The 22,216-nt window shown below is 44.0% G+C and overlaps 1 protein-coding gene across 1 annotated transcript in view; it reads left to right on the top strand.

The window, feature by feature from the left end:
• The window catches only part of LOC142312085 (uncharacterized), a 201,475-nt gene that overhangs the window by 17,200 nt on the left and 162,059 nt on the right, over positions 1-22,216 (top strand). The window contains 1 exon segment of the mRNA XM_075350965.1: positions 280-1,779. Within this exon segment, the coding sequence (XP_075207080.1) occupies positions 280-1,779 (1,500 nt within the window).

Below are 22,216 nucleotides of genomic sequence, written 5' to 3'. Positions count from 1 at the left end.
GCCGAAATTTTAATATCCGTTTGCAGTAGAGAAATTGGCCAATGAGAATCATGCAGTCAGGGTTCCTTACCAGGCTGGCAGTGTAAATGCTTTATCACTGTTCAGTTTGTAACGGGGAATTAAGTTCCTTGTTGGGATTAAGAATTCCAAGTTATGCTGATCAATGCTGGTCACAACGGTTGGACTTCTACTGATCAGTATCTTTTCATCTTTCTCTTGGATCGGTGATAAATTCTTTTAAGTGGACAACCCTTTTAATAAAGGTTATGTTTTTGACAGATGACTGCTCCAGGACATTACAAGGACATTGGTTAGCTTCAGATGTCAAAGCACAAGATGGTTGCACACAACACACATATGAGCAGGAAAGCAAAGAACCATCATCTGAATACTTTAAACAGATCCTTTCAAAGACTGATAAGCAAATTAAAAATCACAAAAGGGTTGATGAAGCACAAAGCGCCCACCCTGTAAAGAAACCATATTCATGTTCAGAATGTGGGAAATGTTTTAACCAGAAATCTGATCTTGTTAAACATCTGAGAATTCACACAGGGGAAAAACCATTTTCATGTTCAGAATGTGGTAAATGTTTTAATGTTAAATCAACTCTTGTTAAACATCAAAAAATTCATCTAGGGTTGAAGCCATTTTCATGTTCAGAATGTGGGAAGTGTTTTAACCAGAAATCCGAACTTTTTACACATCAGGGAACTCACACAGGAGAAAAGTCATTTTCTTGCCCAGAATGTGAGAAATGTTTTCATCACAAATCATCCCTTATGAGACATCAGAGATTTCACACAGAGAAGCAGGAATTTTCATGTTCAGAATGTGGGTTATGTTTTAGATTTAAATACAAACTCATTATACATCAGAGAATTCACACAGGTGAAAAGCCTTTTTCATGTTCAGAATGTGGGAAACGTTTTAGGGTTAAAGCTAATCTTCTCATGCATCAGAAAATTCATACAGGGAAAAAGCAATTTACCTGTTTAGAATGTGGACATTGTTTTCACCAAAAATCAAAACTTGTTATACATCACAGAATTCACACAGGGGAGAAGCCATATTCATGTTCAGAATGTGAGAAGCGTTTCAGCTATAAGACCGCTTTTGATATCCATCAGAAAAGTCACACAGGGGAGAAGCCATTTTTCTGTTCACAATGTGGAAGTAGTTTTAAAGTGAAATCAGAGGTCGTTAGACATCAAAGAAGTCACACAGGGGAGAAACCATTTTCATGTTCAGAATGTGGGAAACGTTTCAGTTTTAAGGGAAACCTTGTTAGACATCAGACAATTCACACAGGGTTCGAGTTACTTTCAATTTCAGAACATGGGGAAGATTATAGCATTAATTCAAATATTGCACAAAAGAGAATTCAAACAAATAAGCCATTTTCGTGTTCAGTATGTGGGAAATATTATAGCAGTAAATCATATCTTGTTTTACATCAGCAATCTCACACAGGGAGCAAGGCATTCTCATGTTTAGAATGTGGAAATAGTTATAACATGAAATCAGACCTTGTTATACATCAGAGAATTCACACAGGGGAGAAGCCATTTTCATGTTCAGAATGTGGAAAATGCTTTACTAAGAAGTCAACTCTGGTTACACATCAAAAAACTCACACAGGGGAGAAGCCATTTTCATGTTCAGAATGTGGAAAATGCTTTACTAAGAAGTCAACTCTGGTTACACATCAAAGAACTCACACAGGGGAGAAGCCATTTTCATGCCCAGGATGTGAGAAATGTTTTGCTCGGAACACAAGTCTTCTCAAGCATAAAAAAAACATGCACATAATTGAAAAAAGTATATAACACAAAGAGTCAAAGTAGAGTCAAGTATCATACTTGAGAAAGAGAAAATGGTTTGGAGAAGACCTGGGCAAATTGCAGCCTACGGGCCGCATCTATCCCTTTGGCTATGTCTGTCCGACCCGCTGACAGGGATAGTCAAAGTACCGAAAAGGATTGATTCTGGTTTTTTTGTCAGAATCATAATTTCCTCACTGCAAGATTGAACACCCAGGGCTGTGATATAGAAGGGTTAATAGTTTCTCTTTTTCTTTATTAAAGATTTATTGTTATTAGTAAGTATATCTGATGGTAGTTCATAGTCATTATGGAGCCTACGGAATAAGAGACAGACTCAAGGATTATTATGGTTTCTAAATGTTCTTCTTATCTCATATGCATGACTCTACATTTTTGTTTTGCTAAAACTTAAAGGTCATATGAACAATTAGTAAAGTTCAGCTCGAAGTTTTTTTCTTTTTCTTTTGCAATATCACATTGATCTGTAAATGGTATAAATAAACTGTACTTTGATGAAATAAACAGAAGAAATTGATCATGCCCACATGGATGCTGGTCTTTTCTCTCCGAGCGCTCGATCTTGATTAGGTCTGAAGAGGCCTAACTCAAGAGGACCTCACTGGTGATCCCATAAGCTGACTTGTGACAAAACAGAACAGCTACAACAGCTGTAAAGTAACAGTTTCGGCCCTTTATTGTGTGAATTCAACAGTCTTTCAAATTGCAATTTATTTGAAGAACTGAAGCTAAGAACCAGCATTTGTAAGATAGATGGTGGTTCTTGACACCACAGATGCCAGCAGCATTGCTGACCCCAGCTGTACCATATAGATCTTCAGAAAACTTATTATAACAGGAATTAATCCCCAAAGACCCATGGAAAATAAGAGTCTAAGAAATTAGTGTAGCAAAGCGAGGTAAGTCTTGGTGAATTCCTAGCGTTGCAGGTGCTGATTAGATGCAACTGGCTAACTTTAACTTAGAAAAAACAGGCATGTGTTCACTTTAGAGGTGGCTGCTCAGAGAGGTGGACTCTCTTAGAGGAAGCTTCACATGGCAGCTGGGAGAGAGACAGACAAGAGTCTCTGTGAGACGAGACTGCACAAGCTAGCTGGGTAGCCGAGCAGTCTGTGGAAGTAGTGAGGAGAAATGACCATCTAATGATGGACAGTCTACCAGACCCTGAGTAGTGTTAGAGCAGTTAAGTGACCAGGAAATGTGAGCTGTGTCTTGAAGAAAGAAAAGACCTTTAGTGTTGGCAGTCAGAAGCTGAGAGGGAAAGGACTAATCTGTTTGGGTAAGCCCGAACTAACAAATATCTGCATGCTGAATGAACTGTTTATCTGCTGTTATACCTTTATGTCCAAATGAGGCTGTTTTGTTTGAATCCCTCGGGAAAAAGGCTTTTCTCCCTAGCCATGTGATCAGGGAGTCGAAACCGTGACAAAAAAATAAGCCTTTCCTATGTGATAAAGCTCCTAAAGGCTGCACCACACAGCTCTTCACAGTTTGGAACATTAGGCATTAATCTAAAATACATAACCAGCCTTTTCAGCATTAGCAGCATATCAATCTGGATTTATGTCAAACACTACACCATGCATTTATTAATGGAAGGTGAAGAAGTTTCGCATTCTTGTAGTTGAATTCAGAACCATCGTCTTTGCTGCCACTGCGATATTTTAGATTGGGGACAATCACCCTACTCTGTGGCTGCATTTCAATAAATAGTGTTGTGAATTTGGTCAAGAGTAATGGTGAGGATGGTGAGGGAGGCATCTGATTGGCTCTAAATATATTCTGCAGCAGGATAATGACCCTAAACATCCTGCCAACGATCTTCAGCGCAAAGAAAAACATATAATCTTGGAAGTGACATGGCCTCCATAATTCCCTGATCTCAACATCGAGTGACTGGAATTAGAAGAGTCAGAAGGATTTGAGCAAACCTTTATCTACAGAAGATTAGTGGTTACTTCTTTATGATGTTTGGACAATATATCTGCTGAGTTCCTTCAAAAACTGTTCAAGAGTATTTACAAGAATTGATGCTGTTTTGAAGGCAAAGGGTGGTCACGCCAAATATTGATGTGACTTAGATTTGCTTCTTTCACTCACTTTGCATTTTATTTATGGATAAATATAAACTATTAATACTTAATATTAAATATTCAACTTTTGTACTTCCCGTTTAGCATAATTATTCCTGACATTCCTATACTCGGCCGAGCACTCCAATGCTCAATCAAGTGTAGAGCATTCCCCACCATCAATTAAAAATTACATATATTTGCTCTTTTTTAATTTATTTGTGTGATGTTAAAACATTTCTCTAGGTAATATACAGTGGTATGAAAAGGTGTTTGCCCCCTTCCTGATTTCTTATTCTTTTGCATGTTTGTCACACTTAAATGTTTTAGATCACCAAACAAATTTAAATATTAGACAAAGATAATACAAGTAAACAAAATGCAATTTATAAATGGAGGTCATTATTATTATTATTATTATTATTATTATTATTATTATTATTGGAAAAAGAAATCCAATCCTACAGTGCCCTGTGTGAAAAAGTGATTCCCCCCAATTTATGTTTTAACTGTGGTTTATCACATCTTTGGGAAGTTGAGTTCAATTTACTTAGCCATACCCAGGCCTGACTACTGCCACACCTGTTTTCAATTAAGAAATCACTTAATCAGGACCGGCCTTACAAAAGTGAAGTAGACCAAAAGATCCTCAAAAGCTAGACATCATAACGCAATCCAAAGAAATTCAGGAACAAATGTAAAAGTAATTGAGATAGATCTATCAGTCTGGAAAAGGTTATAAATCCATTTGTAAAGCTTTGGGACTCCAGCCAACCACACTAGGAGCCATTATCCACAAATGGCGAAAACATGGAACAGTGGTGAACCTTCCCAGGTGTGGCCGGCCGACCAAAAGAACCCCAACAGTATAGTGACGACTCATCAAAGAGGTCACAAAAAAAACCACAACAACATCCAAAGAACTGCAAGCCCCACTTGCCTCAGTTAAGGTCAGTGTTGATGACTCCTCCATAAGAAAGAGACTTGGCAGAAATAGCCTGCATGGCATGGCTGGGGTACTCCATGGTATCCACTGGTGTGTGATGTGGCACTCAACACACAGTGGTGGACACCGCAGAGTACCACACAGCGCTGCTTGCCATGTTACTATATCTATCTAAGGACCTTGGCAGCGCACATGATGAAGGTTTTATATGACCGAAACATCTGTGCTTGTCTGGTCTTACAAGTTTTCTACAATAAAATCACTGTGTACTACCCATGTTGAGTGCCAAGTCTCTATATTCATTTATTGTGATGGGACATGCTTTACGCCCCTCGCCGGGTTGACAGCGTCTTCCTATGCTGCAGTCTATCGGCTTAGTAGTCAAGGAACAGGTGACTACGTGATCCGGGCTGTGACATCTCCAACAAGTTGTGTCCTTAGCTAAGGCTTTCGGCAATACCTCAGCTGCTCCTTGGGACCTTTGACACTTCCCTTTATGGCTCTAGTCTCCTTTTGTGTGTAAGCTCCATGTTGGAAACCCCAGTATTGAGATGGCAAGTCCCGTTGCTTCCTTAAGGAACTCTTTACCACCTGCTACTTTTCCACCAGTCTGACCAGGTTATCAGCATTCTGGGAATATTCATGGTAACCCAAGTCTGCACTGTCCTCAGAATGAAGTGAATAAACTGGTCCATTACAACCCATTCTATCATTTGAACGGGGGTGGAGGACTCTGGCTGCAACCATTTTTGGACCAGATGAAGCAAATCAAACATTCGGGAGCAAGGGAGTTTATCACCGTGATACGCCCAGAAGTGAACCTGTTGTGCTCTGACGGTCATAGTTACACCCAGATGCTCAAATATTTCCGTTATTAACTCCCCAGTTACAAACAGCACCTCAGCCCACTGCTCTGGCAGGAGTTTCTCTCTTTTGGCGACCCTCTAATACAGTCTGAAATGCCTCAATATTGTCACCCAGCTTCATCTTCTGCATGATTCATCTTACTGCCTTCTGGACGTGGGAGTCACCATCTGGACTTGGGGGTGGAGCGGTTGCCCTTTCCCGGACTGCCTCCATTAGGAACACCATTGGCTAGATCTGTTGCAGACTGATGACATGAACCAAGCTCATAACCAAGCCATGTGTCCCGACGCAGAAATAAACACAACAACTTCATAAAATTTAGTGGACGGGGTCGGCCACAGCTTTATATTAACCTTAAACTAGCTTTAACCAAATTCCACTCAGAAAGTGAGTGACATCTCTCTTTGAACCGAAATGGTTGCCCCTCCAGCTCCTGGAGGGCATGTGCGTCCTTGGACCCTTAACTGTTGAAAAGACTGCCAGCTGTCACTTGTAGCATATTCATTAGCAAATTCAAACCACAAACAGGGAGGGTGGGTGTGGAGCTCTCGTCAGCCGATGCCGGAAGAGGCAAATAGCGGGGGTGGGAGGACCTATAAGCCCAAGGGCTAAACCGTAACCTACAAACTATAGGGTGAGCACCATGCAGGGGAAGGGGAGGGGCCCATGCCCTAACCAGCCCATTAACACCAGGGCACCCCCTGACATTCCAAAATCTTCTTTTTTGTTTCAATCAAACTTTAATCATGTGCCCCTTGGCACAAAACCCGCCGCTGGACACAGCTCCTTTCCTTCTCCTCCATACGTAAGCCCTCAGTCAGGGACTACTTGCCCATAAAGGGCTCGTACTCCATCCAGCTTATTTGTTTCCTGCTGGGCTTGTTGTTGCAGATGACCTTGCACCGGTTTTTGATGAGGTCGTTGCTGTCCATACTATCCACCCTTGCTTCCTGGTTCATGGCTGCCTTCACCCAGGACATGCAGTTAGTCTGTAGCAGTTACACAAGGTTCCCTGGGAATAATGCCCACACTTCTAGTGCCAAATGTAAAGTTGCAACTCACTTGTTGCTGGTCGAGGTAACAATAGGAACTGTTTTCATTTAAATGTTTGTCTGGTTTATTTCAGTTGTCATAAACTGCTCCACAGGAATAAACTAGAAGAAAGCCTTTTTCCTGTACAAAGGTACAAACATAAAAATTACCAGTCCATATACCTGCGAAGTTCGCCCGCTCAGGATAACACTTCTCTCTTTTCCTAGAAATATACCACTCGAGGACTCAGGAAGACTGATGGTGCTCCAGGTGGCCCCAGGGGCACTGACATGGACAATCCCAGATATGGTTGATGTAGCCAGGACGGCTGGAGCAGCAGACTTGGCCAATAGGATGCGATGCAGCAGTGGCCGGGATAACAGACTTGGCCAATAGGGTGCGATGCAACTGTAGTACCCAGGGATATGGGGTACTCGGTTCAGGGTAGTGTATGTCTTGGGAATGTCATGATGGTGGCAATTACCCAGTTCCGTGCCCTGGGCCCTTTTTATAATGGGGATATTTACAGGGGATTTGTGAATAGAGTTTATTCGTGACGCCATTTGCGGTATTGCGGCTAAGTATAGGGAGCCGTCGCTGCAGAATGTCTCTACTGGGACTGATGGTATTAGCAGCTAGTATGGTAGTCCCTCCGCAAGTAGGGTATTGCCCCAGCGGGTGTATGGTGCGGTGGGCGTCGGAAGAAGGACTCAAGACAGGTATTCAGTGCAACTGGTTTACTCACTTTGAGTTGTTAACTGGTTGTCCGAGGCGGGCTGGTTTCGCCTCCAGGTCCCCTTCATCCCAGTGCCAGTCTAGTTCTCTTGTACCTTTTTCCCCTGCACCTGTCTCTGGTAAGTGGGTCCCTGTGGTATGGAACACTGGGGGTCCCCGGTCTGTGGTTTGTCCACTTCTGTCCAACTGATGGTAGCTTGAACCCTGTGGGGTTGGAGTCTCTGGACCTGTCCCCGGTTCTCTCTTTGCTACTTAGTCTTCGGATTTTTTAGGGTCAGCAAGGTCCTTGATGGTCCCCGTTGCTGTGCAGGTGTTAATAGGTTGGCTTGAAGCTCTTTCCTGTCCTAGCGTCCTGTACCCCGTCGGTGCATAGTTCCGGGAGTACTTCATCGTACTCCACCGGTACCAGGTCACCGTTAACCCGAGTCAGGACGTTGCTCAGTCACACCTTACACTTCCACTGTCAACTCTCACACTGACTATGACTGCTCTCTTTCACTTCAGACTCCCTTCTCACTACTATCTTCCTGTGTCCCGACTACTCTCCACAGTCTGCCCCTCCCACCTGGTCAACTAGTGGACTGAAGTGGCTCCACCTCTAGGTGGCCATCCATTGGTCCCACCCTAGCTAAGTACCATTGTATGGGGCAATGTTGGGGAAAACTGGGATTACCTGGGTTCTTGTTGGCACGGGCACTGGGGTTCTGGGTACCTAAGGGGGTAGGCCCTGCATCCTGGTGGAGATGCAGAACCTTGTAGCACCCTGATGGTCTCAAGGGCGCTACACAACAGCTGCTGGTATAGCAGAGTTGGCTGACAGGGTACGATGCAACAGCTGTCAGTATAGCAGAGTTGACAGATAGGTTTCGAAAGAAACACCTGCCGGTATAGCAGACTTAAGAAGATCAAGAAAAAAAAGAGATGTGGAGCTATTTCTGCGCTACCGAAGATATGACATAATTCCAAGGAAGAATGAATAAAGGTGGTTTTCTTTTACACGTTTCAAAGTGTCTCCCCACTTCTTCATCAGTAAATCCACCAATATATTGGTTATATTGCTGGATTTCCTGATGCTGAAGAAGTTGGGAGACACTTCGAAACACGTAAAATAAAACCACCTTTATTCATTCTTCCTTGGAATTATGTCATATCTTCAGCAGCGCAGAAATAGCTCCACATCTCTTTTGTTCCTGATCTGCTTCTGCTTGTTAAGCGCATATACTCTGCAGCAGCTGATTACATCCTTTGAATCAGATTGTATGACACACAACCCCATAATGTGAGCACATTCCCTTATTACTTTTGCATGTAAGTTGGATAAGACCCTATTGCACTTTTTCCTCTTTCAGTTTTCTGTATAGCAGACTTGGCAGATATGTCAGGTACTGCAACACAGAACAGTATAAGCAATGTGGAACAGCACAAAACAGCAGCAGCCTTAAGGGACATGACAACTAGCAACATAGAAACACATTGGCCAGGCACCTCCCTTAAGGGGAAAGTGCTTTAAATATCTGATGCATCTCAGCCATAGGCTGAGAGGCAGTTCCGGGTTATGGCGTACTGTCCCTTTAAGAGAAAGTACGAGCATGGGCACGCTCCCTACGATAACTCCCTGGAGGCCTGTGCAGGCCCCGGGTGTCGGCGGCAGAGGCCAGGGACATAGCAGTGACCGCTCAGAAAATGGCGACAAAAGCTCAATTTATTTATTTTATTTTAACAAATTTCTGAATTTTACTTTACCACTTAATTAAAACTATACATGTTTTGTATCTACAAACTCATACTGACCTGGGGAATCGTATCAACAGGTCAGTTTTAAACAATTATGGAATTGCACTTATTTTTTGCAACTTCACCACACTTGGAATTCTTTTTTCCCCATTTCCCAGTGTAATATAGGGCAGAATGAATGGTGTCAATCAAAAGTACAACTCGTCCCGAAAAAAACAAGCGCTTATATGGATATATTACTCTGCTCCGTACACGTCGTACACATGCGGCTCCTCTTTGTTCACACGTGGCTCTCTTCCATGCACGTCATATACACACACGGCTCTGCTACATCCACACTGTAAACCCCTCCTGACCCCACACATAACCTTCACCTCAGCCACCACAGCAGAGTCCTACATACACTGAGGAGCTGACCATGTGACCCCTGACTCCTCCCCTCCAGGTGACATCATCACAGGTCCTGTAAGCACAGAGCAGCCATATATCTAGGGTTGAGCCTAGAATGCATGGACTCTACACCCTCCTCCCCCATCTCTAACTCTTACCCCCAGACCCCGCTTCTATTATAAACCGCTCCATGCCCACGTGGACTTAGAAAAACAATGTTTATTCCATCTGGAAAACATCCGGCTGCATTTTGAACATGCCCCCTGTCATGTGACAAATTATGTCATACCTGGAAGGAGCCCATACACTCTAGCATCTACCATATATCCAGTCGCGGCTCTGCAGGTGGAGGTGTATGCAGATTCCCCATTACTGGGGTGCATGTACAATTTAAGGTATGGTCAAGTAGTTTTATATTGATGGCCTATGCTTAGGATAGGCAAAATATCAGATTTGTGAGGGGTGTAACACCCGACTCCCCTGCTACTCAACAGTTCCTATTTCCAGCAGCCATATATGATCATTTGCAGAAGAGGAGCACAGCTACATTTAGGCCCTGTGCGCACTTACCGGATTTTGCCGTGGATTTTTTGCGGATTTGCTGCATTTTTCGCTGCAGAAAATGTTCATAACATCTCTGCAGTGAATCACCAGCAAAACCTATGGGAAAAAAAAATCCTGTGCGCACTAGGCGGAATTTGACAGCTGCATGTTTTGCTGCGGGATTCCCGCAGCAAAAACAATTGCATGTCAATTCTTTTCCGCACGTCGCTGCGAGATTTCACTCCATTGACTGCCATGTAATCGTGAAATCCCGCAGGGAATAACGCAGGCAGCAAATTCTGTGCTGTTCACTGCGTTTTCCTGCGTTATTCCCTCCGGTATTTCGCGGTTTACCTCCGGTAATGTACATTGCTTGCCTGCGGTATTGCAGGGAAGTGATGTCATTACAGGAAGAGGAAGCGGAGCAGAGTAAACACACACAGATCACAGACACACACAGACAGACATAGAACACAGAAATATAGAGCACACATAGAAAGCAAACGGAAATATAGAAAAAAAAACACGCGGGCTCCGCTGTATAGTTACCGTCCAGCCGAGGTAAGCACACAGCGGCGGCCCGGTATTCTCAGGCTGGGGAGGGAGAGGGGCAGGGTTAATGTCCCCCGCCCCACTCCCCCTCCCGCAGCCGAGAATATCAGCCACAGCTGCCCCGGGACTGTCGCGTGCATTATGCGGCAGTACCGGCGTGTCCCCGGCTCTTCCTGCCTCCGTGTAGCAGTGGCAGTCAGGGTAATACAAGGAGTTAATGGTGGCGGATCACCGCCATTAACTCCAGGCTTGATCATGGCAGCGTCTATGTGACAGCTGACATGATCAACCCGTAAGTAAAGTGAATAAAACACAGACACCGAAAAATCCTTTATTTTAAATAAAACACAAACAAGCCTCATTCACCCTTTTATTAACCCCTCCCGAAACAAAGCTCCGGCGTAATCCACAGCTCCTGCGTCCTGCGATGCTTGCATCCAGCCGCGACTGACACAGACACTGCTGAATGCAGCCTCGCAGCGAGACAGCAGAGGTAACTCCAGGGCATTTCCCACGGCCGGTAATGTGAACTCACTGCCGACCGTGGGAAATGCAGCGATCTGTCCTCTATCTATCTATCTATCTATCTATCTATCTGTCTGTCTATCTATCCTTCTATCTATTCTTCTGTCTCTTTATCTATCTATCTACTATCTAAGAAGGAAATTATTATTTTTTTTTTCTCTCAATGTGCTTTATTGCATTGAATGCAATAAAGCACATGTACCAACCCGCACGCGGCAATACCGCGAACAATACCGCGGTAAAACCGCAGCAAACCACGGCAAACCGCATGCGGTTTTCGGGTGCGGTTTGCCGCGGTTTTTTTACCGCGGGTGCGGAAATCTTTCAGTGCCTGTGGAATTTTCTTGAGAAAATTCCATTTTACAGTGTGCACAGGGCCTAACTGTATAGTGGTTGGGTACAGGACATCTACTCGATTGATTAAGGATGGAGTGGATCTGTAGTACGCCGCTGCGGTTGCTGTACAATTGACATAGCTCTCCTCTTCCACTCCACTGGGAAAAGCTGAAGGTGAGCATGCCAGGTGTCACTCCGCCACAATCTCATGCTGATGACCTGTCTTGGCCATCAATATAAAGTACTGGACAATCCCTTTAGATCCTTCAGAACCGGGCTATAACTTTTACAAAAGTATATGGATATAAGTGATATTATTATTTATTTGTGGAGCATCATTGATTCCATTGTTTTGTGCATGAGAAGGGGTTACATACAAAATACAGATATAAGTTACAATGAACAAACTAACAGTGACAGACTGGAGCCGAGGGAAGAGGACCCTGCCCTTGCGGAATTACAGTCTGCAAGATAATGGGGAAGGAGACATTAGTTTGGGGATTGCAGTCGCTCCGGTGGTGGTGATGTGGCAGTGGGGTAATTGCAGGTTGGGTTTCTTAAAGAGATGGATTTTTAAGTTCCGTCTGAAAGTTCTGAATGTGATGGATAATCGGACGTGTTAACGTACTGAATTCCAGAAGATGGGGGATACTTGGGAAGCGTTTTGGAAGTGATTCGATGAGGAATGTGTAGGTGGGGAGGTGAGAAGGAGGTGCATTATGCACCCAGGCTTCAGAAGGAGGACAAAGATGGCCAAAAGAGCAGGCGCCGCACCCGGAGAACGGAGACACCCATCTGACATTTCTGCACCGAACCGACCGTTTAGGTGAGTATTATAAAGTAATTAATATGTTCTGCACAGCGGTCTGAGTTCTTATACACAGCATGTTAGAAGGCTGTATCTAAGAGCCCACTGGTGGTGGCCACAGCTTATAGGCCCCAAATCTGGTGACAGGTTCCCTTTAATCCTTCCATGATCCATTACATATATATAACCATTGTGGATTGTGTTGAGGTGTATGGACTGGGCTCAGTAGATCCACACAGGGTAGGTGTCAACTTTGTTATGCGGCCGGCATTTGTGTCTTAGATCTGTAATCGAAGCTAGCACCGGCTGCTGCTTTTTAACTCCTTAAATGCCGCTGTCAATCACAAACCGTTTTTTTCAGTACATTAGTGATAAAATAATGGTACAGCCATAAAAAATAGTGATCAAAAAGAACATTTTGTTGTTTGGTGAACTCTTTAGGGTCTTTACATGAAAGAACCGTAGATTGGTAATGCATCCTAACCACGTACATAGTGGGCTACAAAAACATAACCGTATCTTATCGCTTGTGCGGTTTGAACGGGATGACTCGTCTTGTTCTTGGCATTTTGTGCATCAGAATGTTCATGAGTAAAACTTTTTTTATTGCCCACAGCAACTAAGCAGAGGTCAGATTTGTTTTTACCACAGTAATCAATCAAGCTCTAGTATCATTTTACCGCAGTAGTGTCAGAAATAACTGAGGTCCATTGTTTTCTTCCTGTCAGTTGGCCGTTTTTCTGCGAAGTACAGTGATTATGGAGGCCGATGTACACACAGTATCATTCACACAGAAACACATTACTTTCTTACTGATCAAAAAGATTTGAAAAGAATTTGGTGCAAACCTCTAGTAAAAATTCTAGTAAAAAATTCACTAAATTTGCTTTTCTACCTGCAGCAAGTCTGTGACGGTAAGCTGTGTTAAAAATCCTGAGGTAAAGTCCTGCCTGAGCGAAGCCTCCAATGTGAGGAAGCTCTGCTTGAAAGTATTTCAATTTAAAGGGAACCTGTCACCACTTTTTTGGCGTATAAGGTGCGGCCACCACCACCGGGCTCATATATACAGCATTCTAACATGCTGGATATAAGAGCCCAGGCTGCTGAGAGAACATAAAAAACACTTTATAATACTTACTTAATGGTCGTGCAGTTGGCCATATGGGCGTCTCCGACCTCCGGTGCTGGCACCGCCTCTTTCGGCCATCTTCGTCCTTCTTCTGAAGCCTGGGTGCATGACGCGTCTACGTCATACACACTCGCCGATCCTGCTCAGGCACACTACAATACTTTGATCTGCCATGCTCAGGGCAGATCAAAGTGCGCCTGCTCAGGACCTGAATGCCGGCGAGTGTGGATGACGTTGGACGCGTCATGCACCGCGGTTGGAGTAGAAGGAGGGCGAAGATGGCCGAAAGAGGCTGGCACCGGACAACGGAGACGCCCATATGACCCACCGCACAACCTTTAGGTAAGTATTATAAAGTGTTTTTAATGTTCTCACAGCGGCCTGTGCTCCTATATACAGCATGTTAGAATGCTGAATATAAGAGCCCGGTGGTGGTGGCCGCAGCTTATACGCCAAAAAAATGGTGACAGGTTCCCTTTAAAGCAGTGATTGTATGCACAGTATCAGTTTTTCCACACATACGGTATTTTGGGGCAACAATTGATGTGGAAACTGCTCACAAAACATCTCCCATTCGCATCAGGAAAACTTTTCATACAACTGTGGATTTATCCTCCAAAGGCTTACAAAACGTTCTAATAATGCCATGTTCCTTATGAAAACATTTTTCACTTGGAAACAATTTTCAGTAACCACACATCGATTATTACTGATGAGTTGTAGTAATATAGTAATATACACATTACGTCTACTCATATGTTTCCCTTTATTATCTCCATTTAATTCACTATTACATGGGATCTTTATGATGTTACATCATTATCACCTCTCCTGCAGGTCCCTACAATATCGGATCCTCTCAGTGGAGATCTTCTATACAAGAGAATTTTCCTGATTGACCCACCAAAGATGGATAAGGACAGAGACAAGATGGTGGAGAGGATATTACATCTCACCCTAGAGATCCTCTTCCGGCTTACTGGAGAGGTGAGAGATTCTGATGATGTCACATTACATCATTCTTATCTATGGGAATAACAGATGGACAGAACTGGAGAGGTGAGGACTCTAGAAATGTCTGTAGTGAGATTTATTAATGTGTCTCTCCATAACCAGGATTACACCGTAGAGAAGAAGACCTCTAGTGGACGCTGTCAGGACCCTGTGTCTGAGGGACGGGGAAGACCCCTGAGCCTAATCACTGTACCTCCACCGCACCCCCTGATACATGAGGACATCAATGACCAGAAGATTCTAGAACTCACCTACAAGATGATTGAGCTGCTGACTGGAGAGGTGACACTGCTGGGAATGCTGGGACATTATACAGTAACGCTATGGAGGAATCAGGGGATGACGGTATCATTGTATGTGTCAGGTTCCTATAAGGAGTCAGGATGTCACTGTCTATTTCTCCATGGAGGAGTGGGAGTATTTAGAAGGACACAAAGATCTGTACAAGGACGTTATAATTGAGATTCCCCAGCCATTCACATCACCAGGTAATATACAGGAGTATATACACACGGCCTATATTTGATATGTAAAGAATTAATTTCATCGCTATATGTGTTTTTCCCAGTTCTATCCAGTAAGAGGACAACATCAGAGAGATGTCCCCGTCCTCTTCTTCTAAAGGACTATAAACAAGAAAATCCCAATGTTCTTCAGGATCAACAGGTAGTCATGAAATCTCCCTTCTGATGTGATGGTTGTGAAGGTCTTGTGTTCAGTCTTGTTTTATCCACCAGTATTATACACATGTGGTCAAAATTGTTGGTACCCCTCGTTTAATGAAAAAAAAAACACAATGGTCACAGAAATACCAAAAGTAATACATAAAAAATCTATGAAAATGAACAAATGAAGGTCAGACATTTTCTTTCAACCATGCTTCGACAGAATTTTAAAAAAAATAAACCTCATGAAACAGGCCTGGACAGAAATGATGGTATCCCTGAAAATAGTGTGAGAAAAGGGACATTTTAAATCAAGGTATGTTCACTAATTAGCATCACAGGTGTATACAATCTTGTCAGTAGGCCTGTATATAGGGCTACAGATACTCACTATGCTGTTTGGTGACATGGTGTGTACCACACTCAACATGGACCAGAGGAAGCATAGGAAAGAGTTGTCTCACGAGGTTAGAAAGAAAATTATAGACAATCATGTTAAAGGTTATCAGACCATCTCCAAGCAGCTTGATGTTCCTGTGACTACAGTTGCACATATTATTCAGAAATGTAAGATCCATGGGACTGTAGCCAACCTCCCTGGGCTTTGGCGCAGAAGGAAAATTGATGATAAATCAAAGAGACGGATAATACGAATGGTAAGAAAAGAGCCCAGAAAAACTTCTAAAGAGATTAAAGGTGAACTTCAAGCTCAAGGAACATCCGTGTCAGATCACACCATCTGTCATTGTTTGAGCTAAAGTGGAATTCATGGCAGACGACAAAGAAGGACACCATTGTTGAAAAAAAAAAAAAATCATAAAAAAGCCAGACTGGAATTTGCCAAGCTACATGTTGACAAGCCACAAAGTTTCTGGGAGAATGTCCTATGGACATATGAGACAACAATGGAACTTTATGGCAAGGCACATCAGCTCTATGTTCACAGACAGAAAAATGAAGCATATCAAGAAAAGAACACTGTCCCTTCTGTGAAACATGGAGGAGGCTCAGTAATGTTCTGGGGCTGCTTTGCTGCATCTGGCACAGGGTGTCTTGAATCTGTGCAGGGTACAAAAAAATCTCAAGACTATCAAGTGATTCTAGAGAGAAATGTGCTGCTCAGTGTCAGAAAGCTTGGTCTCAGTCGCAGGTCAGGGTTCTTGTAACAGGATAATGACCCAAAACACACAGCTAAAAACACCCAAGAATGACTAAGAGGAAAACATTGGACTATTCTGAAGTGGTGTTCTATAAGTCCTGACCTAACTCCTATTGAGCGTCTTAAAGAGCTGAATGATGCTGTCTGGAAAAGGCAACCTTCAAACATGAGACAACTGGAGCAGTTTGCTCTTGAAGGGTGGCCAAAATACCTGTTGAGAGGTTTAGAAGTCTCATTGACAGTTACAGGAATTGTTTTATTGCAGTGATTGCCGCAAAAGGTTGCGCAACCAAATATTAAATTAAGGGAAATATAATTTCTGTCCAGGCCAATTTCATGAGTTTTATTTTTTTTTTAAATTCTGTGGAAGCAGAAAAGCAGTGTCTGACTTTTCATTTGTTCCTTTTTATAGATTTTTTATTTATTATTACTTTTGTCAGATTCAAGTTATTTCTGTGACCATTGTGGGTTTTTCTTTCACTAAATGAGGGGTACCAACAAATTTGACCAAGTGTGTATGTTTTATACTTGTGTAATGAGAGCGGTGAAGATAGCAGAATTACAGCCGATCATAGATTGGACTTCTCCATCTGTCTGTAACATTTACTATATTTGTTTCAGGGTAAAGATCTGACCCATATTAATTCCACACAGACATATGTGAGGGGTGATGAGTGGTGTAAAGAGGAAATTCCGACAGCTATCTATCTAGGTGAGTAGGAACTACTAAATGCACTGAATAGTCTGATATTTAAAAAAAAAATAAATTGGTATTGTGTAACTGACGTGACGTACACAAATGATAGATGTCAGCTCAATGTTTCGTCAACTTCTCCCGACCTTCCATTTGGCTCAGCCAAGACCCTTGGCAATAGCTTTTCTCCTGGGAGAACAAAAGTTTTGGGTGTATAAATTCAAAATCCCCCCAAAAATCTAAATGTCAGAAGATATCAAAACATATCGTTTCTACCTCAAAATTGTATCAATAAAACGTCAGCTCAGTGTGCAAAAAAAAGCCCTGACATAGTTCAATTGACTAAAAACATAGCGACACAAGAGTAAAAAAAATTTCTTTTACGAATTTCACAAATATTTTTTGCTTCTTAAATAAGAAAAAGTCACAATTTTACCACACTTGGAATGTTTTTCTTGTTTTCCAGTACATTGTTTGGTTTAATGGGAACCATCCAACAGAATTTTGATATTTGAAGTAAAGGCAGTGCTATACTGGGACTCGGATGCTGAATCCAGGCATACCTTTTGTTGAAAAATCAGATGCTACGTTCAATAAAATGGCGCCGGATATTGCGGTACGTGCATGTATAGACTCCGTCGCCATTTTAATGAAGACATATTTACTGTGGCAATCAGCACGCACCGTCAACAGCACCAATGGCGGTGGGGCACGATATTTAAATAAAGAAAAGTGGGCATGCAATACAAGATGCAGGTGGACGAATGTACACCAAGGACCTGATGCACACGTAAATCAAAGTGCAGTGCATTTCTGGACCTTTGATTACAGATATTTCAGCACTCAAGCATCCGATCTGTCTACAACAGGTATGACTGGATTTAGCATCTTAGTGCCAGTATGGCACTGCCTTTAGTTCATATAGCAAAATCCTGGTGGTAGGTTCTCTTTAATGAATGTTATAAATGAAAACTATAACTTATCCTGCAAAAATAATCCCACAAACGGCTAGGTCAACTTAAAGAGGGCTAACCACCAGAATTTTCATATATAACCTAAAGCCAGTGCTTTACTGGCACTATCATGCTGATTCTATACATACCTTTAGTTGTGAGATCGGATGTATACTGTCTGAAATATAGGCAAGTAAGGTTTGTGAAATACAGTGTTACTTGAAGAGCGATGTAACAGAATATCTAATAGGTGGGTTGGGTTTTGCTAGTTATTCCCGCCCCTGTCTGCCTGTCTGTTATCTGTTCTCAGTGGGGATAGGGCCTCAGGCAGTATTCAGATGCCCCCAGCTTTGGATTTGTATAACTCATAACTTCACTTATGACTCCTTTTCTAGACCCATATTATCTCGTGGCAGGTCTTTAAAAAAAAAGACAAAACCACGTTGTGAGGTTCCCCCCACAAGCACTGCGCAGTGAGACAACTCTCAACAGAGCCTCCAGCTAAACTGTGCACTGAGCATTATGTGCCGCCCCCGTGCCAGCAGCCGCCGCTGCTCGGGTCCAGACCCGCTTTGTGTGTCTGTGGCTCGAGGGATCCTCCGGACCCGGGGGTCACTCGGACACGCCGAATAAAAAGGGGGGACTTAGATGTACGGGCTTGGCCGTATTAAGTTCGTGACGCCACCCACAGTGTGTGGTGAAGTGGGAAACCACCGCTGCTGTTGTGGGGCACCTGGGGGAGATGTAGTGGTGGCTGGATGTTAACCTCTCCGTGGGTAGGGATGGTTGCCCCTGGACCCAGTGTCTTTGTGCTTGGTATAGCGATTGCAAGGGCCGGTGCGCCCGGACGTGCGAGGGGATGTTTGGTTACTCACAGCAAATTAATCACACGAGTCTTTTGGTAAACCAAGGTGCTGGTGGCCGGCCGCCGCGGCCGGTTGCATTCAGGTCTCCCACCCGGGTTGGTGGTCGCTGTCCTTTTCCCTCTGCACTCGCTTTGTGTATGGGGGACTGCCTGGTCTGGAACTCAGGAGTCCGCTCCCGGCTGGCTGTGGCCTAAGGAGCCGTGCCCCCAGACGCTGTCCCATGGGATCTATGGGCCCTGGCGGTGGCCTTATACCTATCGGTGTGCTGTTGTCTTCTTTAGGGTCTTTGGGTGGGACAGGACCTATAATCCTGCCCTCAATCGGTTAATTAGCTAGGCCACTGGTTTCGGTCCTGGCTTCAGGGTCCGAGTACCCCCTCTGTGCTACGGTTTTCAGGTCAGTTCTCCGTGTCGGTACCGGTGGGCTACAACCCTGTCCCGGTCCACCTCGGATCTGCCGAGTCGTCTTCCCGTCTCTTGCTGACGGAGACCACCGTCTGCCACCTAGCCAAAGGCATCAGGGCTCCAACCCTGGCACCTTTCAACTTGAGCTTCTCCTCCTGCTGGGACTACACCTAACCCCAGCTCCACTCCTGTCAACTTGAACTACAAACTCTTTCTCCTTGTTTTCCCGCCCCGGGCTGTCTAGACCCCTGAGTGGGCGTGTCCAAACGCCTGGTCCCGCCCACTGGTGTGCCTATCTTTTCCTAAGGGGGGGTGACTAGGGTTTCAGGTCGGCTGTGTGTTACCTAGGTGAGGGAAGGTGTTATGCGGGGGCCTATCTGTGACTACCTGGTTTTGCCAGGGTGTCACAATTACACTGCATTACACTGCAGCTCTGATGAGAGTTGAATTAATTACCTGGCGCCTATGAATAGCTATACTTTACTGCTATTTACAGTCGCTGATGCTGCATTTTTGAATCATGGACTATGACAGAGCCTCGTGGGAAAATTTTTGATAATAAATTGGTGAACCATGGATAGTCTGGCGGGAGTCTTTATTCATATAAACTATTTTTGTGTTTGTCTTTTTTTTTTTTTCTTTCCGCTTACTGTGTTAGTAATGGGGGTGTCTGATAGATGTCTCTCCATTACTAACAACTTGACTTGATGCCAGGTCACATTACACAGCTGACATCAACCTCCAAAATATTACTCTGATTGCACTGCACTAGGGCAATCGGGAAGAGCTGGGCATAGCACCAGAATTGGAACATCTAATGTTATGTGCCAATTGTGCAATCGCTGGTATTTTTATGCTTCGAAGGGGCCAATATCCATGGACATTCACAGCCTGATTCTGTAAAGGGTGCTTTAAACGCTGCGACATCGCTAACTATATATCGTCAGGGTCACGTCGTTAGTGACGCACATCCGGCGCCGTTAGCGACATCGCAGTGTGTGACACAAAGGTGCGACGTGCAACAATCGCAAAAACGTCTAAAATCGTTGACACGTCGCTCCTTTTCCAAATATCGGTGGTGCATGCCGCTGGTTGTTCGTCGCTCCTACAGCGCCACACATCGCTATGTGTGACGCCGCAGGAATGACGAACATCTCCTTACCTGCGTTCACCGGCAATGAGGAAGGAGGTGGGCGGCATGTTCAGGCCGCTCATCTCCGCCCCTCCTCTGCTATTGGGCGGCCGCTTAGTGACGTCGCTATGACGTCGAACGCACCTCTCCCTTGAAGGAGAGATTGTTCGGCGGTCACAGCGACGTAGCTGATAAGGTATGTGCGTGTGACGCTACTGTAGCGATAATGTTCACTACAGCAGTGATCATCGAATGTCGCACGAGCGACGGGGCGGGTGCTAACGCGCATGACATCGCTAGCGATGTCGCAGCTTGTAAAGCACCCTTAATACCACCCTGCAGCTATCTGCTTTAACTTGGCTGGTGACCAAAAATAGGGTGGACCCTACATCATTTTTTAAAATTATTTATTTAGTTCCCAGCAGCGACCTGGGAGTCTAGGCATCTTTCCCATGCTGTTCCCATTCCATTTGATCGCTATTTTCATCTATTGGAGTGATTTTCCAAACCCCTCAGCCCTCCTGTTGGTGTCTTCTGGAAAAACACTCGAGTTCTGCATTGACCAATTATATTCGTTACTCAAATCCCCTGCAAGCGTCTGACCTGCTTGATTCGAGTAACACACACTCAAACATTTTAGTTCTCACTCATCACTATTGATTACATTTCTTAGCTGCTGGACAAATGCCTTTTGGGCCAAGAGCTGCCTTCCTTACTCCACCATATACGTCATCTCATTTCTGAATCAATTCTCTACCAGACATCTCTGGTGGCTTATCTTCCAGGAGAACAAAATAATTGGAATTTCAACATACTCTATTTATACATTGTAGGCTGTCCTGCCCAAATTGCAGGGTTCGAGTAATTTTCTTCCAATGTGCTTGTGGGCCTTACGTCTGGTACCGTATTAATAGGAATTTTGCTGCATATTTTTCAATTTGTGTTAAAGGAGACCTGTCAGGTACCCTATGCCTTCCAACCAAGCAGCCTACATGGCTGTATGCCCAAATTCCTTGTCTAACCATCCCTGTGTAGTGCTATTCACTAATATGAATGTTTTAAAAAAAACTATTTATTGCTTTCCTTATGCTAATTAGACCAGGGGCATTTTTTCCCCCAGACTAGTCAGACCTTTTTCCATGTTATGACACCTCTGTGGGCATGATAACATGATTTCCACGAGCTGGAGTCACTGCCAGCTCGTAGAAATCTCTTGCATGTGCTCCTCTCATTTCGGCCACGTCAATGTGCCTTTGAAGCTGGGTGTATGCTTTGCAGCTTCATTACGGAAAAAACTGTGGAAAAACAAGCGCATAGGGTCTTACCCCAATATGTGAGGGGTGGGGGTGGGGGAGTAAAACTACTCACCAGATGTAGTTGTGAGAAGCCACAACTACTGTAATCGCATGTATCACACAATCCAAGGCTGCAGCCACCAAAACGGTAGATAACAGAGAGCACAAGAGAGTGGTGTTTAATGCCGCGCCAATAGATCACTTCAGATGATGTTCAGACCAGTGTTACTTTATTGTTTTCCAGGTCAACGCGTTTCTGGGGCATCTGCCCCCTTCATCAGGACCACCAAAGAAACAGATAACATCCAATCTCCAATTGGATGTTATCTGTTTCTTTGGTGGTCCTGATGAAGGGGGCAGATGCCCCAGAAACGCGTTGACCTGGAAAACAATAAAGTAACACTGGTCTGAACATCATCTGAAGTGATCTATTGGCGCGGCATTAAACACCACTCTCTTGTGCTCTCTGTTATTTGCAGCTTCATTAGGCACACGGCGCATGACCAGAAGTTCAGACGTGT

The sequence above is a fragment of the Anomaloglossus baeobatrachus genome, chromosome 5 (assembly GCF_048569485.1).
Source record: "Anomaloglossus baeobatrachus isolate aAnoBae1 chromosome 5, aAnoBae1.hap1, whole genome shotgun sequence".
Taxonomy (NCBI): Eukaryota; Metazoa; Chordata; class Amphibia; order Anura; family Aromobatidae; genus Anomaloglossus; species Anomaloglossus baeobatrachus.
The sequence above is the reverse complement of the archived record's forward strand: the minus strand, read 5'-3'. Positions and strand labels throughout refer to the sequence as shown.